This window comes from Culex quinquefasciatus, chromosome 2 (genome assembly GCF_015732765.1).
Source record: "Culex quinquefasciatus strain JHB chromosome 2, VPISU_Cqui_1.0_pri_paternal, whole genome shotgun sequence".
Classification (NCBI taxonomy): Eukaryota; Metazoa; Arthropoda; class Insecta; order Diptera; family Culicidae; genus Culex; species Culex quinquefasciatus.
The window spans coordinates 40,370,721-40,388,194 of record NC_051862.1 but is presented as its reverse complement, the minus strand read 5'-3'; the positions used below and the strand labels follow the sequence as shown (position 1 = coordinate 40,388,194).

The 17,474-nt window shown below is 39.8% G+C and overlaps 1 protein-coding gene across 1 annotated transcript in view; it reads left to right on the top strand.

Annotated features, from left to right (window-relative positions):
- Window positions 1-15,621, top strand: part of LOC6034680 (IQ motif and SEC7 domain-containing protein 1) — a 95,613-nt gene extending 79,992 nt beyond the window's left edge. The window contains 4 exon segments of the mRNA XM_038253510.1: window positions 5,042-5,371; window positions 8,650-10,559; window positions 14,188-14,604; window positions 15,070-15,621. Coding sequence (XP_038109438.1) covers window positions 5,042-5,371; window positions 8,650-10,559; window positions 14,188-14,604; window positions 15,070-15,506 — 3,094 coding nt within the window. The 3' untranslated portion in view covers window positions 15,507-15,621.
- The last annotated feature ends 1,853 nt before the right edge of the window (window positions 15,622-17,474 follow it).

Here is a 17,474-nt window from a genome sequence, read left to right as displayed (position 1 = left end):
GTGGAAAAGGGCACAACATCGCGCGGTTTGTACGATTAGTGCTGAATCGACGACCCAAAGGTGGTCGGCATTGCGTGCGAGGTGAACCAAACCAGGAATTTATGTCTTCCTCAGCGGTTCAGACTTGCGGATACGTGTAAATTACCACCTTAGCAACCGTTGTGATCCAGGACACAAAGCCGTCGCTACAGTCCGGTAGAAGGACCGGAAGTATTGCTTCCTCTACCGACTTCCCGAAAAAAGCGAAACGGAACTAATTGTATTGTAATTTGTACCGTCGTCCGATGTGACCCAGCATCCAATGGTTAGCTTTCCCTCGAAGACCCTTTGTGTGTCCTGTTCAGCATAGGAAGTTGTCGAGAAAAACATCAACAGAAGGAATACACAAAAAACAGGAACAAGTGATTTCGAGCAAACCGGATCAACGAAACTCCCACGAAAAAGGGCACGGCGATACCACCTTGCGCCGAAGAAGAGCTCGAAGAAATCGTCCAAATCTCGCCGAGTGGAGAAGAAGCACTTCTAGAAGCATGTGAATAAACAAATGAGGAACGCGCGTACGCCCGAATCCGAGCGGTGTGAAGTGTGTTGTAAACAAAGGATGTTTCGGGGGAAGCGGAGAAGGGGAGAAGAAAATTGGAGCATCGAGTGTTGTGTTTAAAAGATCATTAGTTTTCTCGATGCAGAAGAGAGAGAACATTCGGGTTCTGAACGTGAAGAAGCATGTGTGTGATGTATGGTGAACATGACTGTAAACAACGCCCTTCGCTCTGTGGTGGCGTTCAAACGTGCAGTAGAACGAATGATTTAATTAAATTTTGATGATACGAGCAATCCGAATCTCGGCATCGAAATTGACATCATTAGTGGTGTTGTTGTTATTGTTGCTGTGGTAGTGGAATTAATATGCAGGCGAACGAACAAGCGCGAAACTGATTTATAAGTCTGCGCATCCAGCGGCCTCTGGGCCCTAACAAAGGGATGGATGCTGCGTACCGATATGTTACACGCTCTAATTAGTGCTTGTTTGAGAAGATCAGGGATTAGCAGGGTGGTTTGCTGGGTACGGAGCAGTAGGAAAACTCAGAAGTTGCTTTTTTATTGAATTACATTATTTTCATTGAATAAAATATCGATAGGAAATACTCAATTTTTTGAAATGTACAGATTGTTAAGGTATTTTAATAGTTTCAAAACTATTTTTAAATTTTTTAAAGAAATATTTTCAAATTTGAGAATCTTACAAAATCGGGTCGCCGCCGTGCACTCAAAACTGTTAAATTTTAACCGATTACATGTAAAATCTACAACTCGAAGACCCATCGTTATTATTTCAAACCATTAAATAATGCATAAAAATTACTCAAATCAGAGTGAACCCCGCTTTAAGCTAATAACAAGAACAACGGACTCATTTTTTTTTTGTTCACAATATTTGTAAATAAAAGGAAAACACTCAGCTCTACTAAATATATTTTGCCCTTGATTTTGCCAAAAGAATAATTATAAATTTTGAAACATTTCAAAAATCAAATTATTTGAATTGATTTAATTCAATTAAATTTGAACAATTTCCATAAACAAAAATATAGCCAGATGCCTCCTATCTACGACCCTGAATTAAGCGGAGATCTCCAGAAACGATTACATTCTTGGAAGCTGGAATAAGAGTTAATCACAGTGATGTGTTTGCATTTGTGGCAATTAAAGCACATTACTGGATCTGACGATGTATGATTTGTAACGCTTGAGGCAGGAATTTTATCAAGGTGCGAACTTTTCGTTATCTAATCTGTACATTTGACGAGGAAGAACACACATTTGTGTGTCCGCAAGATATTGCCATTTTTCGAATGTAAACAACTTTAAATGCAGGTTAAGCTTGTTTCACTTATCATTTGATAAATTGTGATAAGGAAGCTTAGGCAAATCTTCTAGACCTCAAATTGATATTAGTTTTAGATTGTAGATCTCGCACGTTTCGCCCTTTTATTTCAGTGCAAAGTGAATTCCCAAACCCAATTTGCATCCTGATTGTATCAATATTACCCGCGCACCCTTAAAAACGTGCCACCTTGGGTGGATCTTCCTCGCGAATTTCCCGTCTGCCTTTCACCTTCTCTTATCTAAGCTCCACGTTGATAACGACGACGAGCTCAGGTCGCGCGAAATGCGTTAGAAATCGATACCAAACACCACCAGCCAGCGTTAAGGTTCAGTCGCTCTCAACCTGTTGTTTGGGTCACGTTTCACCTCGCGCTTCCAAGATGTGACTCCCTTGAGGTGTGCCGGATTACACTCCTGGAAGTCGTACAATTTCCGAGTTATCAGGAAGAGAGGGGATTCCTTCGATTTTTTTAGGGATTGTGGTTAGGTTTACTACTCGAAAGCAATAAATTTCAAAAAAGAAGAGGCATCAATTTTCACGACCCTCCATATCCAGCGTTTCGGAACTGCTCAGTGACAACCAACATTGTACAGTGTCGACACAACGGAATTTCAAACAAATGTGATTCGAAAGAGGGCGCCCACGGCGCGGCATGTTGCCTCTGGTGTTGACAAAACTCGAATTAATGTGTGCCGAAGCGTCGTCGGAAGTGGATGTGAAGCAGTGCAGCAGCAGCAGTGAAGACTTGGTGACTTATCTGATGGATAAGCTGGCAACAACAGCAACAACGCGCAGCCATTATCGCGTGGTGCTTCCAAAAACGAAAGTGCGAATCGTCGCGAATCGGACAAAAGCCGTTTAGCAACGAAAAAAATGTTCAACAGCAGCGACAATACCAATGAGGTTATAACGACTGCTGCCCATAATGGTGACACCGGTCCAGCGCCCGAATTCCAGTGTGATTGTGTGTGCTCGTGCTGCTGTCAGTGCTTTCCGGTGACCAACAACAGTGCTGCCGCCGAAAACGGCGTCCTGAATGGGGCCACCAGCTCACCGGAACGAATCGAAAACAATAACAACAACGGCGATGAGTCCGCAATTGTGCGCCGAAGAAAGCCTCGAAAACGGCGCGCCAAATCTGGCAACCTTGAGCAACTTTTAGTGACAGCTGCAGCTGCAGGCAACACTGGTGCGACCAGTACCGGCGCCGGTCTAGTCAACGGCGGCACCAACCGCCGCAACTCGGCCTACTGTGTCTGCAAGCTCAAGATTAAATTTGTATGGTAATTAATCACACCAACTTTTCTAAATCGGGTGGAATCCACCACCTTTCTCAAGGGAGTCGTGCCGAAGGTTCTAAATTTAGTCGCCGCTCGACTTTAAGCGGTTTTAAGGTTTCACTAAAAACTACTCTCGCTACTAGTCGCATTATTAATTCCATTTCTCTGCTCGGTCGGTCGGTCTTCAATTTGAGTGGAGCTGCGCGGCCGCGTCCCAAAGGTCAACGAATCGTTATTTTACGAGTGATTCACTTCGTGCAAGGTGGAACATTTGGGGAGGGTGCCCCGAAGCGGCGATTGCGTGTACGTTAGATCGAGCAGGACTGGTTCTGATGGTGACTTATGGTCGTCATCGTACGGCAGATCACCAGACCAGAACATTGCTGACTACCTTGGAGGTTTGTGGGGCAATTAGCGCTCAACTTGTTTTGTGCGGTGAATGCTTCCGTAACTGATAGTGACGGTGAGGTCTCGTTGAGGATGAGTCATGCTAAAAATAGTTTAGACTAAAAAACAACATTCAGTTCATGTTAGATTTGTTTTATTCTTTTTTATGTATTTATGTTTTTAACACTAAAATCGCTTTTAAAAAAACGAGTTGACACCCTTAGCTCAAAACAGTCGATTACAGCGGAATTTTCAATCTGAGGACCCCTCGTTCTAATTTTGTCAATAACAAATAATGCTTAAAAATTACTCAAATTCAAGCAAATCTCATTTTAAGCATCACGGAAATTCACCATTTCCTAGATAATTAGCATAATTCTACCAATTTATTCTAAAAAAAAAACTCTTTCCATGGCATTTTACGAGCTTTCCATCGCCAAACCGACTTTGAAGTCGTGCCAAAGCAGCATTCACGTGAGCGAAATTAAAACGTTTTCTGCTATGACAACCCAACACACACGCCGGTGCACTTTTATTACTTCCGGCCCTTAAAATATAAACCAATTCATGCACCTCTCGTTCAAATGTTTTGACTACCGTGCCAAAATGACTAATTTAAATGCAGCTTTGAACCGGCTCTGTGAAGCCACACAAAAAAAACAACTTCCCAATGACATTCGCTTCTCGCGGCATCCATAAATTGGCCAAAATTTCCCATTTGGAGCTCATCTGACCCCCCCCCGTCCGACATGTGGAAAGCCGGAAAATCAAAACAAATCATCGCTGACAGGCGGAAGCGCGCGCTTCTGGACCGAATTTCCCTTCTAATATTTCGTTGAGGGAGACGACGCTCTTCTAATGACCTAGATGGAAGCTGACAGCTTCTCTGGAGTATCTTTCTGGAAATTCTTGATGGTGGGTCCCCTTAGAATTCTCCCTTGAACCACCATTTTGCCTTGCCCTAACTAGTAAAAGTGCTAAATTTAGAAACCCCCGAAAAAAGAAGGAAAAACACTTTCCCTTAAACGTTCTCGCGCTAGTCTGTAGAGGGCGATGTTTTTGTTCACTTTGTGTGTCCTCCCGTCGTAGTAAATTCCTTTGCGTGTCGTCTTGTACTAGCTGAGGAATTCCCATCTAAGCGGAACATGCTCTCCGCCGCGTCGTCCTCCTTTCAACTTTGGGTTAATTAAAGTCGGCGTTCTTGTGTTGTCCCAGTTGAGGACGCCACGCCGGTACGGCGGCCTTTGTTGTGCATAGAGAAGCAGACTTATTACGATTGTTCTGATGTACTCAACTTAAAGTTTGAAAGTTGTTGTTCCAATTCAACACAACAGATTGCGCTAGTATCAATTTGAGAATTTCAACCCAAAAATTCACATCCCCTTGTCTGTGGTCGCCGCTTCAAACGACCAAGTCGGCCTTCAACCCGCTACTAATTGTTTTCGTCGTTGTAACTAAGCCATATCCACTCTCCCTCTCTTTTCAGGTATGAGCTATCGCAGGATCTGTTGGACAAGCAGATCGAACTGTTGGAGCGCAAGTACGGCGGTGTCAAGGCACGCCACGCCGCCCTCACAATCCAGCGCGCGTTCCGGCACTACACGATGGTGAAGAAGTTCGCGTCGATCACGGCGATGGCCAAGGCGGAGAAGCGCATGAGCAGGCGGGTTCAGCACCAGCAGCACCAGGCCGAGCTGGAGATGATGCAGCAGCAGCAGCAGCAAGGCCATCTAGCGGAGGAAGGACAACTGTACGAGGACGGTAGCCTGGTGGGAGGAGCGGGAGGCGTTGGCGGCGGTCAGCGTGTTTGTGCCACGTGAGTAGATGATTTGTTTTGTGTTTTTGTTAATTTATGATTGGTTGGAAGTTTTGTTCAAGTTAGCTCGAAATATTTATGATAGAATTGAATAGAACATGACAGGCAAAGTTTTCCAGGCAATAACTCAAAAGTGTTTTCTGATTTTTGTAAAATCTCTTCAAAAATGAATTGTAACACAAGATTCTACTCAGAAAATTATTAACTATTTAAGAGATCACTGCGTTATTATTTTGTCTAGTGTCTATTTTTATATTTATGATAGATTATTTAAAGAGCGAGTTGTGGCGCTATAACCACGGCAAAAAGTGTCCAGGGCATTCGTGGAAATACAATGTCCCATCCCAGAGGGTCATGGAGTACCAAACCTTCTTAGCATGGTGCTCCCAACGAATACAACCAAATCTCGGAGCGTATGGTGGTGTGTCCCCACGCTTCTTCCTCCCCTGTCGACTCAGAATTGTGTTGTTGTTCGAACACTTAGTGCTCAAACTCAACCCAATTACGTGTCATCTCTGCGATATGGCTTTACGCAGTAGGCCTGGCCGCTTTAACGCTTGTGATGTTTCAATGCATTCTAATGCAATGGCGCACTACAAATGTTAATAAATGACAAGAAGAGTGCTAGGCGTCATCTAACCTAAGGCACTCTCCAGGATCCCTTCGAAAGATTGGCTGCGCTAGGGTCTGATTAGATTATTAGATTAGATTATGATAGATTATTTAAATAATTATTGAGAGTTTAGAAAAAAAACACAACATTTCACATAAAAATGAAACGTCTTCACTTTGGATAACTGTTGATCTGTGCAATGAAAATGGCAAATTTAAGAAAGAAGCAGGGTAGGAGAGGTCTTTTGTAGAACATAAAATGATTTATTAATATAAACTTGTCAGCATACTTGCTTATTTCAAATAGCGCATTTAAGAGTTATCTCTAGGGGGTGTACAAAGTAAAAATATTTACCATTCGTTAATATATTGACGTTGTTGTTGATTTATTGGCCAATAAATCAACGAGAATGTTATGACCTACATTTGCACACCTTGATTTGACAATTTGACAGTTGACAGTTTGACAGACAGACGAAAACAACAAAATATTGTTGGCGACAAAATTTTACTATCTAAAGAATACCGTTTGGAAATTTTCGGAGAAAAAAGTCCTGTTCGGTCCCATATTGGCCAAATCCGGGCACAGTAAGACCTAACTTCCGGCGTAATGACGGGCTGACGGAGCTCAAACAAGAGGAGATTTCAGGACCGTAGGCGAAAGCAGAAAATATTCTTTTACCAATCGTTTTCTACGATGCGGCTCGTGGAGGATGAGGATTCTATATCAATGGTTGAAAAGATTTTCCGCGTTTTTTCTCCAACAATATGGCTCGAAGAGGCATGAAACTGCTCTGCCAACGATCATGACCATGATTATGTCCTTCCAATTGTTTCCTCTTGCGTGGTGGAAGAAGGAGGAAATCGGTCTCGATGTCGATAGTTTTCCTCCTGCCGCTACTTTTCATTGAGTGTTCATTTTTGCTTATTACATGATCGAGGAAGCAACGGGACAAGACCTGGTGACCAGAACATGGTCCCTTACTTTTGCGTTTACCACAGGCAACTTGTCCAAAGAGAAAAACAGTCTCAAATTGACCAAATCCGATCACAGGTAGAGGGAGATTCCGTCTCAATGGAGTATGTGGCGTTTCAACCGAGGTTGACCGGGTTTGACGGAATTCAAACGGTAGGAGGATTCAGGACAGTAGGCGAAAGCTTTGACTTTGACCCATCGTTGCCCTCTAGTTCAGTTCAAGGAGAAGGAGGAGGCAATATTTACGGTTTCATCCGGGATTTTCCGGGTTTTACTTCAACTGTTCCTCTAGCGGCCATGATCATGATGATGCCCACATTGAAGAAGGAGGCAATCGGTCTCGTTGCCGATTGTTTTTCTTCTTCGACACTGGTTTCATTTGGCCACAATTGATGATCGGATTTGCTGTTTCCCTTCCACTATTTTGGACCAATCCGGAAAGTCACCGGTTCTAGCATTTTTGTTTTTCTTTGCACTCTAAATATCAGGTTATGTTATCCGGCCTGTCCAAAGAATTTGTCCAAGTTCCGTAGAAAAAGAGAAGCCTGCTCCGTTTTAACGAATATAGTATTCATCGAAGGTTCATTTTTGGAGGAAGCAACAGGACGGGTTCTGATCCCGGAACATGGCCTTTTACTTTTGCAACAAGTGGATCAGGAGGAGCAGAAGGAGCAAGAGGAGGAAGCTAGATTAGGTGGACATGACTTTTCGGGTAATCCTTCAACGTAGCGGGACGTAGAGGAATCAGTTAACCGGTCCACTGCATTTTTCTTCTTTGGTGTTTCAGAAGTAACTTGACCATTCTTGGCCGACGGAGCATGGTCCACCCTGAAGAAATGTCCAATTTCTGCTACTTATAAATTTCCTTGAAAATCCTCACCGTCAAAATTGTTTGTGTTTATGTTCAATTTGACATTTCTATTTGACAAAGGTTCAAGGATCCACAACCCAGGTAAGGTCGCGTTAAAGTATTGACGAAATATTAATCAATCAACGAACTATTATAAGCTATTATTAGTCTATCGACCAAGTTGTCCTGCCCCTAGAGTTATCTTCACTCATATTTTGCAAAACTGAAACATCTCAATAATTTTGTAAAATTTACTTGAGTTTAGGTCATAATCCCACAAAATTGAAATTCACTCAGAAATGAGTAAAATGTAAATTTCCAAAACTCATTCGTGAGTTGGTTTTATTTTAATGATATCTGAGCTAGAAGAGTAAAAAACTTCTTTTTATTTACGGGTTTTTTTAACAATCCTTATGTTATGCATTTTAAAGTGCATAGAATAAAAATTCTTGGACGATTACCATCTGATCTGACATTTTGCATCTGCTCACCCCTCGTCATTCAATTCAATCTGAAATCTAAACTGTCAAGCCAACGTGATTGTCCCGTTTGCGTCAAATTTGTTAAATTTTCCAAGTTTTGTCCCGGTTTTCTGTACCAAAATCAATGTAGTTCAAGTGTTTAGTTAGTTTAATTAGTCTAAATAATGTAGTTAGTCGCTTTCTGGCCAAATAGAAGTTGTTGCGAAAAAGTTTGGTTCAGAACGTTGTTTTGTAAACAAGTGAGAGAGGGTCGTCCATAAAATCCGTCTTCATTTTAGTAGTTTAGTCGTAATGTTAAGGTTGATTTGCGAAACTTAAGTTAAAAACTCGAAATTAATCAACTCCCCTCTCTCCACAGAATCTCCGCCACCCCGCCGGGAACGCTGCACCACCGGGTCACTCCGGTCCGGTCAATGTCCCTGCGCGAGCGTCGTCTCGACTCAAGCCCGATTCCGCGCAGCCAGTCCGGAAATGCCAGCCCTGCCCCACCCGCCACCGCCTCCGCCAACAGTTCATGGACGCAGGGCCAGATGTGCACGACGGTTCCCTCGTCCGGTGGCGGCCAACAGCAGCAGCAGCCGTACTCACATCCCCATGTAAATATTCTGCACCAGCAGCAGCAGCAACAGGCACAAGCTTACTACGCCGCCGCGGGTGGCCAGGGCCAGATTCTGCCGTCTACGTACCAAAGCAGCCAATACGGATCGCAGGATCTGAACGTGAGCGGCGGCAGTTCCGTCCTGGATTCGACCATTTCGTCGATGAATCTGTCGTGGAATTCGACCGGCGGACAACCGATCGTGGCCACCGCCGGCGGTTTGCCACACGGGCACTGTCCGTACACGCCGCACTACACGGCGGCGCAGATTTACATGCGTCCACGTGGCATCGGAATTGGCAGCTCCGGCGGAAGTTCCGGTTCTGCGGCGAGCAGTTGTAGCGCGAGCCGCAAAGTGCCACCGGAAGTACCAAAGAGGACGTCCAGCATAACGTCCGCCCAGCACACGCCAAACCGCTCGTTGAGGCCAAACGGGTTGTGTAAAACGGCGGAGAACGGTTCGCTCAGTTCGGTTCAATCTTCCGGCAGCGATTCGTCGGCATCGGCGGAGCGAATGCAGGGCGTGGAGATCGGTTCCGATCGGTCCAGTTCGCCCCAGTGGAAGCGAAAGGGACCGGGCAGCAGCAGTGGAAGCGCCAGCGGAATTCAAATCAACGCCCAAAGTCCGGACCATCTGATTGGGGCCACGGTCACGGCGGGTGTCGTCGGATCCGGAGGAAGTGCCAACGTCACCATCAGCAGCATCGAGAACGAATGTCTCAGCTCGCACACTAGCGCCGCCCAGTACTCGATGGAGCAGCACGACCAAATTGTCCACACGCCCACCAGCTATAAAGTCTCGGAGACGATCCGGAAGCGACAGTACCGCGTGGGCCTAAATCTCTTCAACAAAAAGCCCGAACGCGGCATCACCTACCTGATCCGGAAGGGCTTCCTCGAAAACACCCCCCAGGGCGTGGCCCGGTTCCTCATCTCGCGCAAGGGCCTCTCCCGGCAGATGATCGGCGAGTACCTCGGCAACCTGCAGAACCCCTTCAACATGGCCGTCCTCGACTGCTTCGCCGGCGAGCTGGATCTCTCCGGCATGCAGGTGGACGTGGCCCTGCGCAAGTTCCAAGGCTACTTCCGGATGCCGGGCGAGGCGCAGAAAATCGAACGCCTCATGGAGGTCTTCTCGACGCGCTACTGCCAGTGCAACAGCGACATCGTGGCCCGGCTTCGCTCCCACGACACCGTCTTCGTGCTCGCCTTCGCCATCATCATGCTCAACACGGACCTGCACACGCCGAACCTGAAACCCGAACGTCGGATGCGGGCCGACGACTTCATCAAGAACCTGCGCGGAATCGACGACTGCGGCGACATCGATCGAGACATGCTGACCGGAATCTACGAGCGCGTCAAGGCGAACGAGTTCAAGCCCGGCTCCGATCACGTGACGCAGGTCATGAAGGTCCAGGCGACGATCGTGGGCAAGAAGCCGAACCTGGCGCTGCCCCACCGTCGACTGGTGTGCTACTGTCGGTTGTACGAGATTCCGGACATAAACAAGAAGGAGCGGCCGGGCGTGCACCAGCGCGAGGTGTTCCTGTTCAACGATCTGCTCGTGATAACCAAGATCTTCAGCAAGAAGAAGAGCTCCGTCACGTACACGTTCCGGAATAGCTACCCGCTGTGCGGAATGGTCGTCACGCTGCTCGATGTTCCAAGTGAGTGTTGCTATTTTTTTTATTTTTTGGAAAGAAATCTGAAATCCCTAAATTTTGATCAAAATTTAATTTAAGGATTTTTCCAAATCTAATCGCAAAAATAATAAAATACTGATTCAGAAGGTGTCAATCTTTACAAGTTATTGTTTTATAAAATTAAAATAAATTTTCGCATTTAAAAATATTTTTTCATATTTTTTTTTATTCTTTAAAACTTAACAAATATGTTCAACAGACTCAACGGTTACACGTTTGCTAAAATTGAGTATTTCCTGCTTTATCTTGATTTTTAAAAATTAGGAAAAAAAATTAATTAAACTTTTTGAAATGCTAATAAATAATCAAAATATTTTTTAAATAGCTTTATATTGTAATATCGCATAAAAAGAAAAACGAAACAAAATAAATAATTTGGAATTTTAACATAAGAGTTATGTTTGAATTAAACTTTTTGAAATCTAGAGTTTTTTTTAAAGAAGGTCAATAAACTGAATTTTTGCAATTTCGTCGTGAAACTACTTACTTTTTCTGTCATTCTTGAACGACGAAATAGCCTACTTTTCTGTACCAAAAATAACAGAATCGAATAGCAACACTTTTCAAAATAAATGCTGAAAAGTTCTACGTTTCAGCACTCGAATGGGTGCTGAAAAGTTGAACTTTTCAGCACTTGTTTCGAAAAGTAATACTTTTCAACATTTTTTTGATTTAAACGATTTATTGACAAAATACATGAAAATTTGACATAAAATTTCACTCAGTGTGTGCTTTTTGGAATTGCAAAAAATGTTGTATGGAACTCGTTGCAAAACTTGATTTTTTCAGCACTCTTCGTATTTATCCAACTCGGTGAACCTCGTTGGATAAATGTACGACTCGTGCTTAAAAAATCCTCTTTTTGCAACTTGTTGCATAAACTACTATTTAAATTGTAATGTCGTATAGAAGAAAAACGAAAAGAAATAAATATTTTTTACTTTTATTTTTTTATTTTTGAAGTCAGTCAGTTTAGCGACTCAAATTTGTAGAATTGAATTGAGACCTACATTTTGACGAGGCTTTTGGGTGATCGGGTATGAACTGCAGTAAAAAAATTCAAAATTGGTGAATCTCGTTTATTTGTTATTTTTATTTTTTTGGACCTTTGAAAATAAATGTTTGAAATTGCTTTTTTTTATTTTTTTTTATTCAAAGCTTATTTTTTCAAATTTCTAATTTCAAAAATTAAAAAATCTGATATCTAAAATAAGGTTATTTCCAAGGTTTAATCTAGACATAGACATATCTAGATTTTTTTAAAGGTCGTATTACTATTGTGTTTCATATGTTTATAAGACCTATTAAAAAAAACTCGAGATTTTTTTTGTTGAAAATTTCAAATCTTAGACATTTTTATGTATTGCAAAATGCATGCCTCAGAAAATTCTGATATATATTTTTTTTTGTTTTTATGGCATTGAATTGAAAATGTTGAAAAAAAAATATTTTTTTTTGTATAAAAAACATAAGATTTAAAAACCATGTCATTAATTATTGTAATTTTTATAATTTTAGATTTCATTTCCTTTATTTTTTAATTTTTGTTTTTTTTTTCTCTACATAGAAAACAAATCAAGTTAAAACGTTTGTAGATTCCCAACCATTATGTATTTTTAAATTTATAAAATAAAAATAAAATCCTGTAATTTTTGTATTTATTAAAAAACATATTTTTCAAATTACTTATCTTACAATTCAAAAACCAAAAATGAGATAGTTTCCAGGGTATTACTAGCTAGCATCGAAAAAACAATTAAGTTAAAACTTTTCAAAATTCCCAAACTCCTTTTTTATGTTTTGGCAAAAAATCTTTGCAACAGCTTTATTTATAAAAGAAAATCCTATTTTTTCTATTTTTCATTTAGTTTTTGAATATTCAACGTTTTATTTTTTTCAAATTTCGAATTTCCTAAATTAAAAAATCGAAAATCTGAAATGAGACTATTGCCAAGGTATCAAAACATTTTTTAGAATTTTCAAATTTAAAATTGCAATACCTAGGTATTTTTTATGAATCGCAAAATTTATGGTTTGGATCGTCACATAACATGGCGAAATCCAGTCCGCTAAAATCACCGGCTCTTAGCGAAGCGAATTGTAAAATTTATGGCATGGAAATTTATAAAACCTCAAACTTTCTAAGGATATAAAAAAAGGGATTGAATTAAAAATGTAAATGAGAAACAACTACTCATCATTTTTTTATTGTAAAAAAATGAAACTTTTTTTATATAAATTTAAATTTGTAATTACAGTAGTTGTTCGGTAACTGGTCGTTGTTAAACTGGGCTGCTTTTTAAGTGGGCGCTCGATAACTGGGCCGTAGCCCAGTTAAAAAGCAGACAAACGTCAAAAAACCAAAACAAACCAAAATGACCGAGGGGTTAACGGATGCAAAAATCATATTCAATAAATAAAAAAACTTTTTTCAAACTTTTGATTAATTTCAAGTTAAAATTAAAGAAAAATGAAAAGTAAGCATTGTAAATAAATTTGAGTAACTTTTATTTTTATATTTCTCTGGAAAATATTATGCATCGGTGGTCCCCTCGTTATTATTTGTTCAGCCCAGTTAACGAGCAACATTCGGTGACTGGGCTACGTTCTCAGCACAGTTACCGAACAACTCGTACTGTATTAGTAAAATTCTTCATCGAAAAATATTAAGTTATTACTTTTTTAAATTTCCAATAATTTTTTTCATTTAAAAATTTATGTAATAAAATTAGAATTTTTGCATGTATTTTTTATTTTTAGAGTTAAAATAAACATATTTTTGACTTTTTTCAACTTATTTGTTTTATTTTGATTTTATTTATATTATTTTTTTCTATTTTTTATTTGTTTGAGAGTTTTCTCTCCCTACTTCTTTGATTTTATTTTTTTGAATAAGGCTTTCTAGGCCCAGTGAAAAAAAAATTAACCTTAAAATGACGAACTTCGCGTCACAGTGTCCTGATGCAAACAATAATCGAGCTCGAGCTGTCACAGCCCTGCAAAGTATGTTCGCTGACATATCGAGCGGCCAGTCAAAAAAACCAGCTAGAAGTTGTCTGACAAAAAACTTTTGCTAGAAAGTGATAGGAAACCTGATGCAAACAAACCTCCAGCTGTAATGTAAACATACTTTGAATGTGTTGGTAAATTTCTGACTAGAAAACCTTATACTAAAGGGAGTACTTTACCCTCGAATCAATTTAAATTTATTAAAATTTTGGTTAACTACTGCTCTGCTGTTTTGAAATACCTAACTGAACAAGAACAACAATAACCATGTTGGTTCTTTTTGAATGTACCCAAATTGGTAAAAGACTTGCAAGGAATCAATAATCAAAATATTTAATATGGATTTTAACTTATTTTTCTTTTGGCATGAATTTTAACAATTGCACAACGACTAAGTTTAGGCACTTGTGGGATAATTTAAGCTAATTTTTTTGATTTCAGAACTCATGTAAATTTTTCTCCTGCAGTTGTTTGTAAAGAACTCAACGTAATTAGAGTTAATAATTTACTTTTGCACTCTTTGCACTCGAATGAAAAATTAGTCAATTCAAACTAAATTTTCAACTCTATCCTTCCTTCCCAGACTACCCGTACTGCATCCGGCTCTCGCAGAAAGTCGACGGCAAGGTGCTGGTCACGTTCAACGCGCGCAACGAGCACGACCGCTGCAAGTTCGCCGAGGACCTGCGCGAATCCATCAGCGAGATGGACGAGATGGAAACGCTGCGCATCGAGGCCGAACTCGAGCGGCAAAAGTCGGCGCGGGGTGGCCAACGCAGCACCAACAGCGAAAACCGCGACAGCGGCGTCGCGGACGTCGAGGTCGGCCAGTTCCATCCCAGTGCCGGCGGTGGCGGACTCCAAGGTAGCGGTTCGGTCGGCGTCGGAGGCGTCGGCGGCGGAGTTTCGCCCAGCGACTGCGGAATTGCACACACACATAGCGAAGCACAGTTGAAGCGAAGCGCGCTTAGCAATTCACTCTTAGATATGCACGAACAATGTAAGTCATTCTAGAATGGTCGTTTTGCTTTTTTTGTTAAGTATTATTATATTTTGTTATTGTTTAATTTGGTTATTTCGTCATTAAACAAAATCGAATATCGGAAAAAAAGAAGCTTGTTTTGTTCTTCTTTTGGCTTGAGTCCCTGAACTTGACGAAAACGGAGCGCAAGTACGCAGCCACTTTCGTCGAGTTTATCACCCCGGCAAGATGGCGAAAGACCCAAACCCAACGAACGCATCACTGATCTTCCGTTTCTTCTTTTTTTTCTCGCTCATCCGCGCGCAACTCTTCATCACGCACGCACGAACGCACGCATCCCATCGCCACCACGACATCATCATCATGACGCAACCACACCCCCGGAACCAACGGAATCTCGGCTCGCATCTCCTTCATTCGTCTCGTGTTGGTTTGTTTTGTGCTTCTCCCTCTCTTTCTCACCTCAAAAAAAACAAAAACTAGTCGGCAATGAGAAGCCCCAACGACGCGGTAGTGTTGGCTCGCTCGACAGTGGAATGTCGATCTCATTTCAATCCACCTCCGCGAGCACCGGCTCCCGTAGCGACATCAAGGTGAACCGGATGCTCTCGCACAGCAACACTTCCGGCCAGATCATCATGCATGCCGGCCAGCATCCCACCGCCCTGATGGGCGCCATCTATCACCAGCAAATCCTGCAACAGCAGCATCCGCATCCGCAGCCACCGCCGACGCAGCCAGGCGTGATGACGACGCAACCACCCCAACAGAACGTGGTGGTGACGCAGCCACCGCAGCAGCTCGCAACCGGAGCGATACGGCGCGAGCGGAAACTGTCGCGACCGGAGGAGGGCGCCACCATGGCGGCTGCGTCCGCTTCCGGCAGTGGCGCCAACTTTGGGCGCTCCACCGAAGTTTAAAATGTAAATATAGCAGAGACACAAACCAAAATTGTTTAGTCCTGTTTCAGTAGGTGTTTTCGCTCCCACCCCGAAATATCCAGCGTTTCTGTCGAGGTTAAGTCGCGCAAAAAAATATACACACAAACGCGCAGTTCAAAGTTTGACAAATTTATTCATTAAAATTAAACAAATTGGCACCCCTGATTGTTGCAAGCGATTATTTGATTTATATTTTAAATAATTCACAAATTTGTAAATGAAAAAATATCTAAATTTGAGTACGCTAGAACTAATTTTTTTACGAGATTTTAAAATTAATTGAAAAATTCTTAAAATCTAACTATCCAAGAAATTTAAAAAAAACTTATCTCAAAAATTTATGGATTTAAAAATTTCTAAAATTTTAAAGCTAAAAAAATTTATGGGAAATAAACTCAATTTTTCAATTCAATTGTGTTTTTATAAAAAAAAAACTAACAGTTATGCTCCAGGAAGATACATTTGCAATTCAGAGATTTGGAGAACCTTTCAACTGAGATCAATTCATAGGCCTTTGCAGGGAGGGTACATATTTCTAATTTTGCTAGCTGGGTGCTCTTTTAGGGAAAATAAATTTTGAGAATAATCCTAGATCTATGAGAAAATAAACTCAAAACATAAAAAATATAAATTTTTCGTTGCAAAAAATCAAAGACCAAAATTGATGGATAAAATGCAAAAACCAAATTTTCATATATGTATTGAGAAATTATAAAACCTCAAAATACAAAAAACTAAAAATTTGTTGTTTGAACAATTTTAGCAAAAAAATAATCACAAGGAAAAAATTAAGCTTCAAAAATTGAATTTAATGAATTTTTTAAAAATCATAAAAGCATAAATTAAAATTGAAAAAAAAATTCAAAAATTTTGACCCTGATTAAAGAAATTCTTTCCAACAACTTCAAAATTTATGTATTCAGAAAAAGTACTCAGATTTTTTTTTCAACAATTTTCAAAACAAACAATTTTCAAAACTCAAAAATGAAGAATTTGTTTATTTAAAAAAAACTGGCAAATAAAAAATCTTTAAAAAAACATAAATGGAAATTTAACTTTTTTAAAAATTATATAAAATTACGAAATTTTGGAATATTTAAAAAATCAAACATCAAAATTAAACATTCTAAAAAAATAAATGAAAATTTACGAAATAAGGACATTAAAATTTTAAAAAAAATTAAGAATTTACAATTACTAATAAAAATCTAAAAAATATGATGCGACTAAAATTTGATTTTTTTTTAATTTTTCGAAAAAAAGTCAAAAATCTTTAAAAAAAATATTTACGACTTAAAAAACTAAGAACAATTCTAAGAAATTGAATAAAACAACTTAAGGCTCACAAATTTTTAATTTCATAAACTCAAAGCAAGATAAATTTGAATTATTTTTTTTTTTTACAATTTGACATAAATACAAAATCCGAATTTTTGCCATATATATTTCCATTTTTTTTTTTTGAATTTTTATTTCCTGAACTTTTGAATTTTAAGATTCTAGAAATAAATAGACTTACAAATTTTAAAATATTTAAAAAGATTTTAAAAATAAATAAAATTCAATCATTAAAAATCTTAGAGATGGTATTTTTTTCAATTTCCAACCGTTCTGGCTAGCTGCACTCGTTGTTTGTGTCAAAAAATGTGAAATAGAAATTTGAATAATTCGAAAATTCCAGAAAGAGTCAAAAAAATAAAATGATTGTAAAACTTATAAATTCATATATTAAATAAAACTGAATTTTTAAACTTCTAAAATCATCTATTCTAGGAAAAAATCCAAAAAATAAAAACAAAATTTGAAACAAAAATATAAAAAAAATATATATTGAAGTTTAAAAAATAAAGTATAAAAAGTAAAAATTATTAAAACTATAAACACAAAATATAAAAAAAAATTGGATTCAAAAATTAAAAATTTATTTTTCATACAAAGCTAAATAAA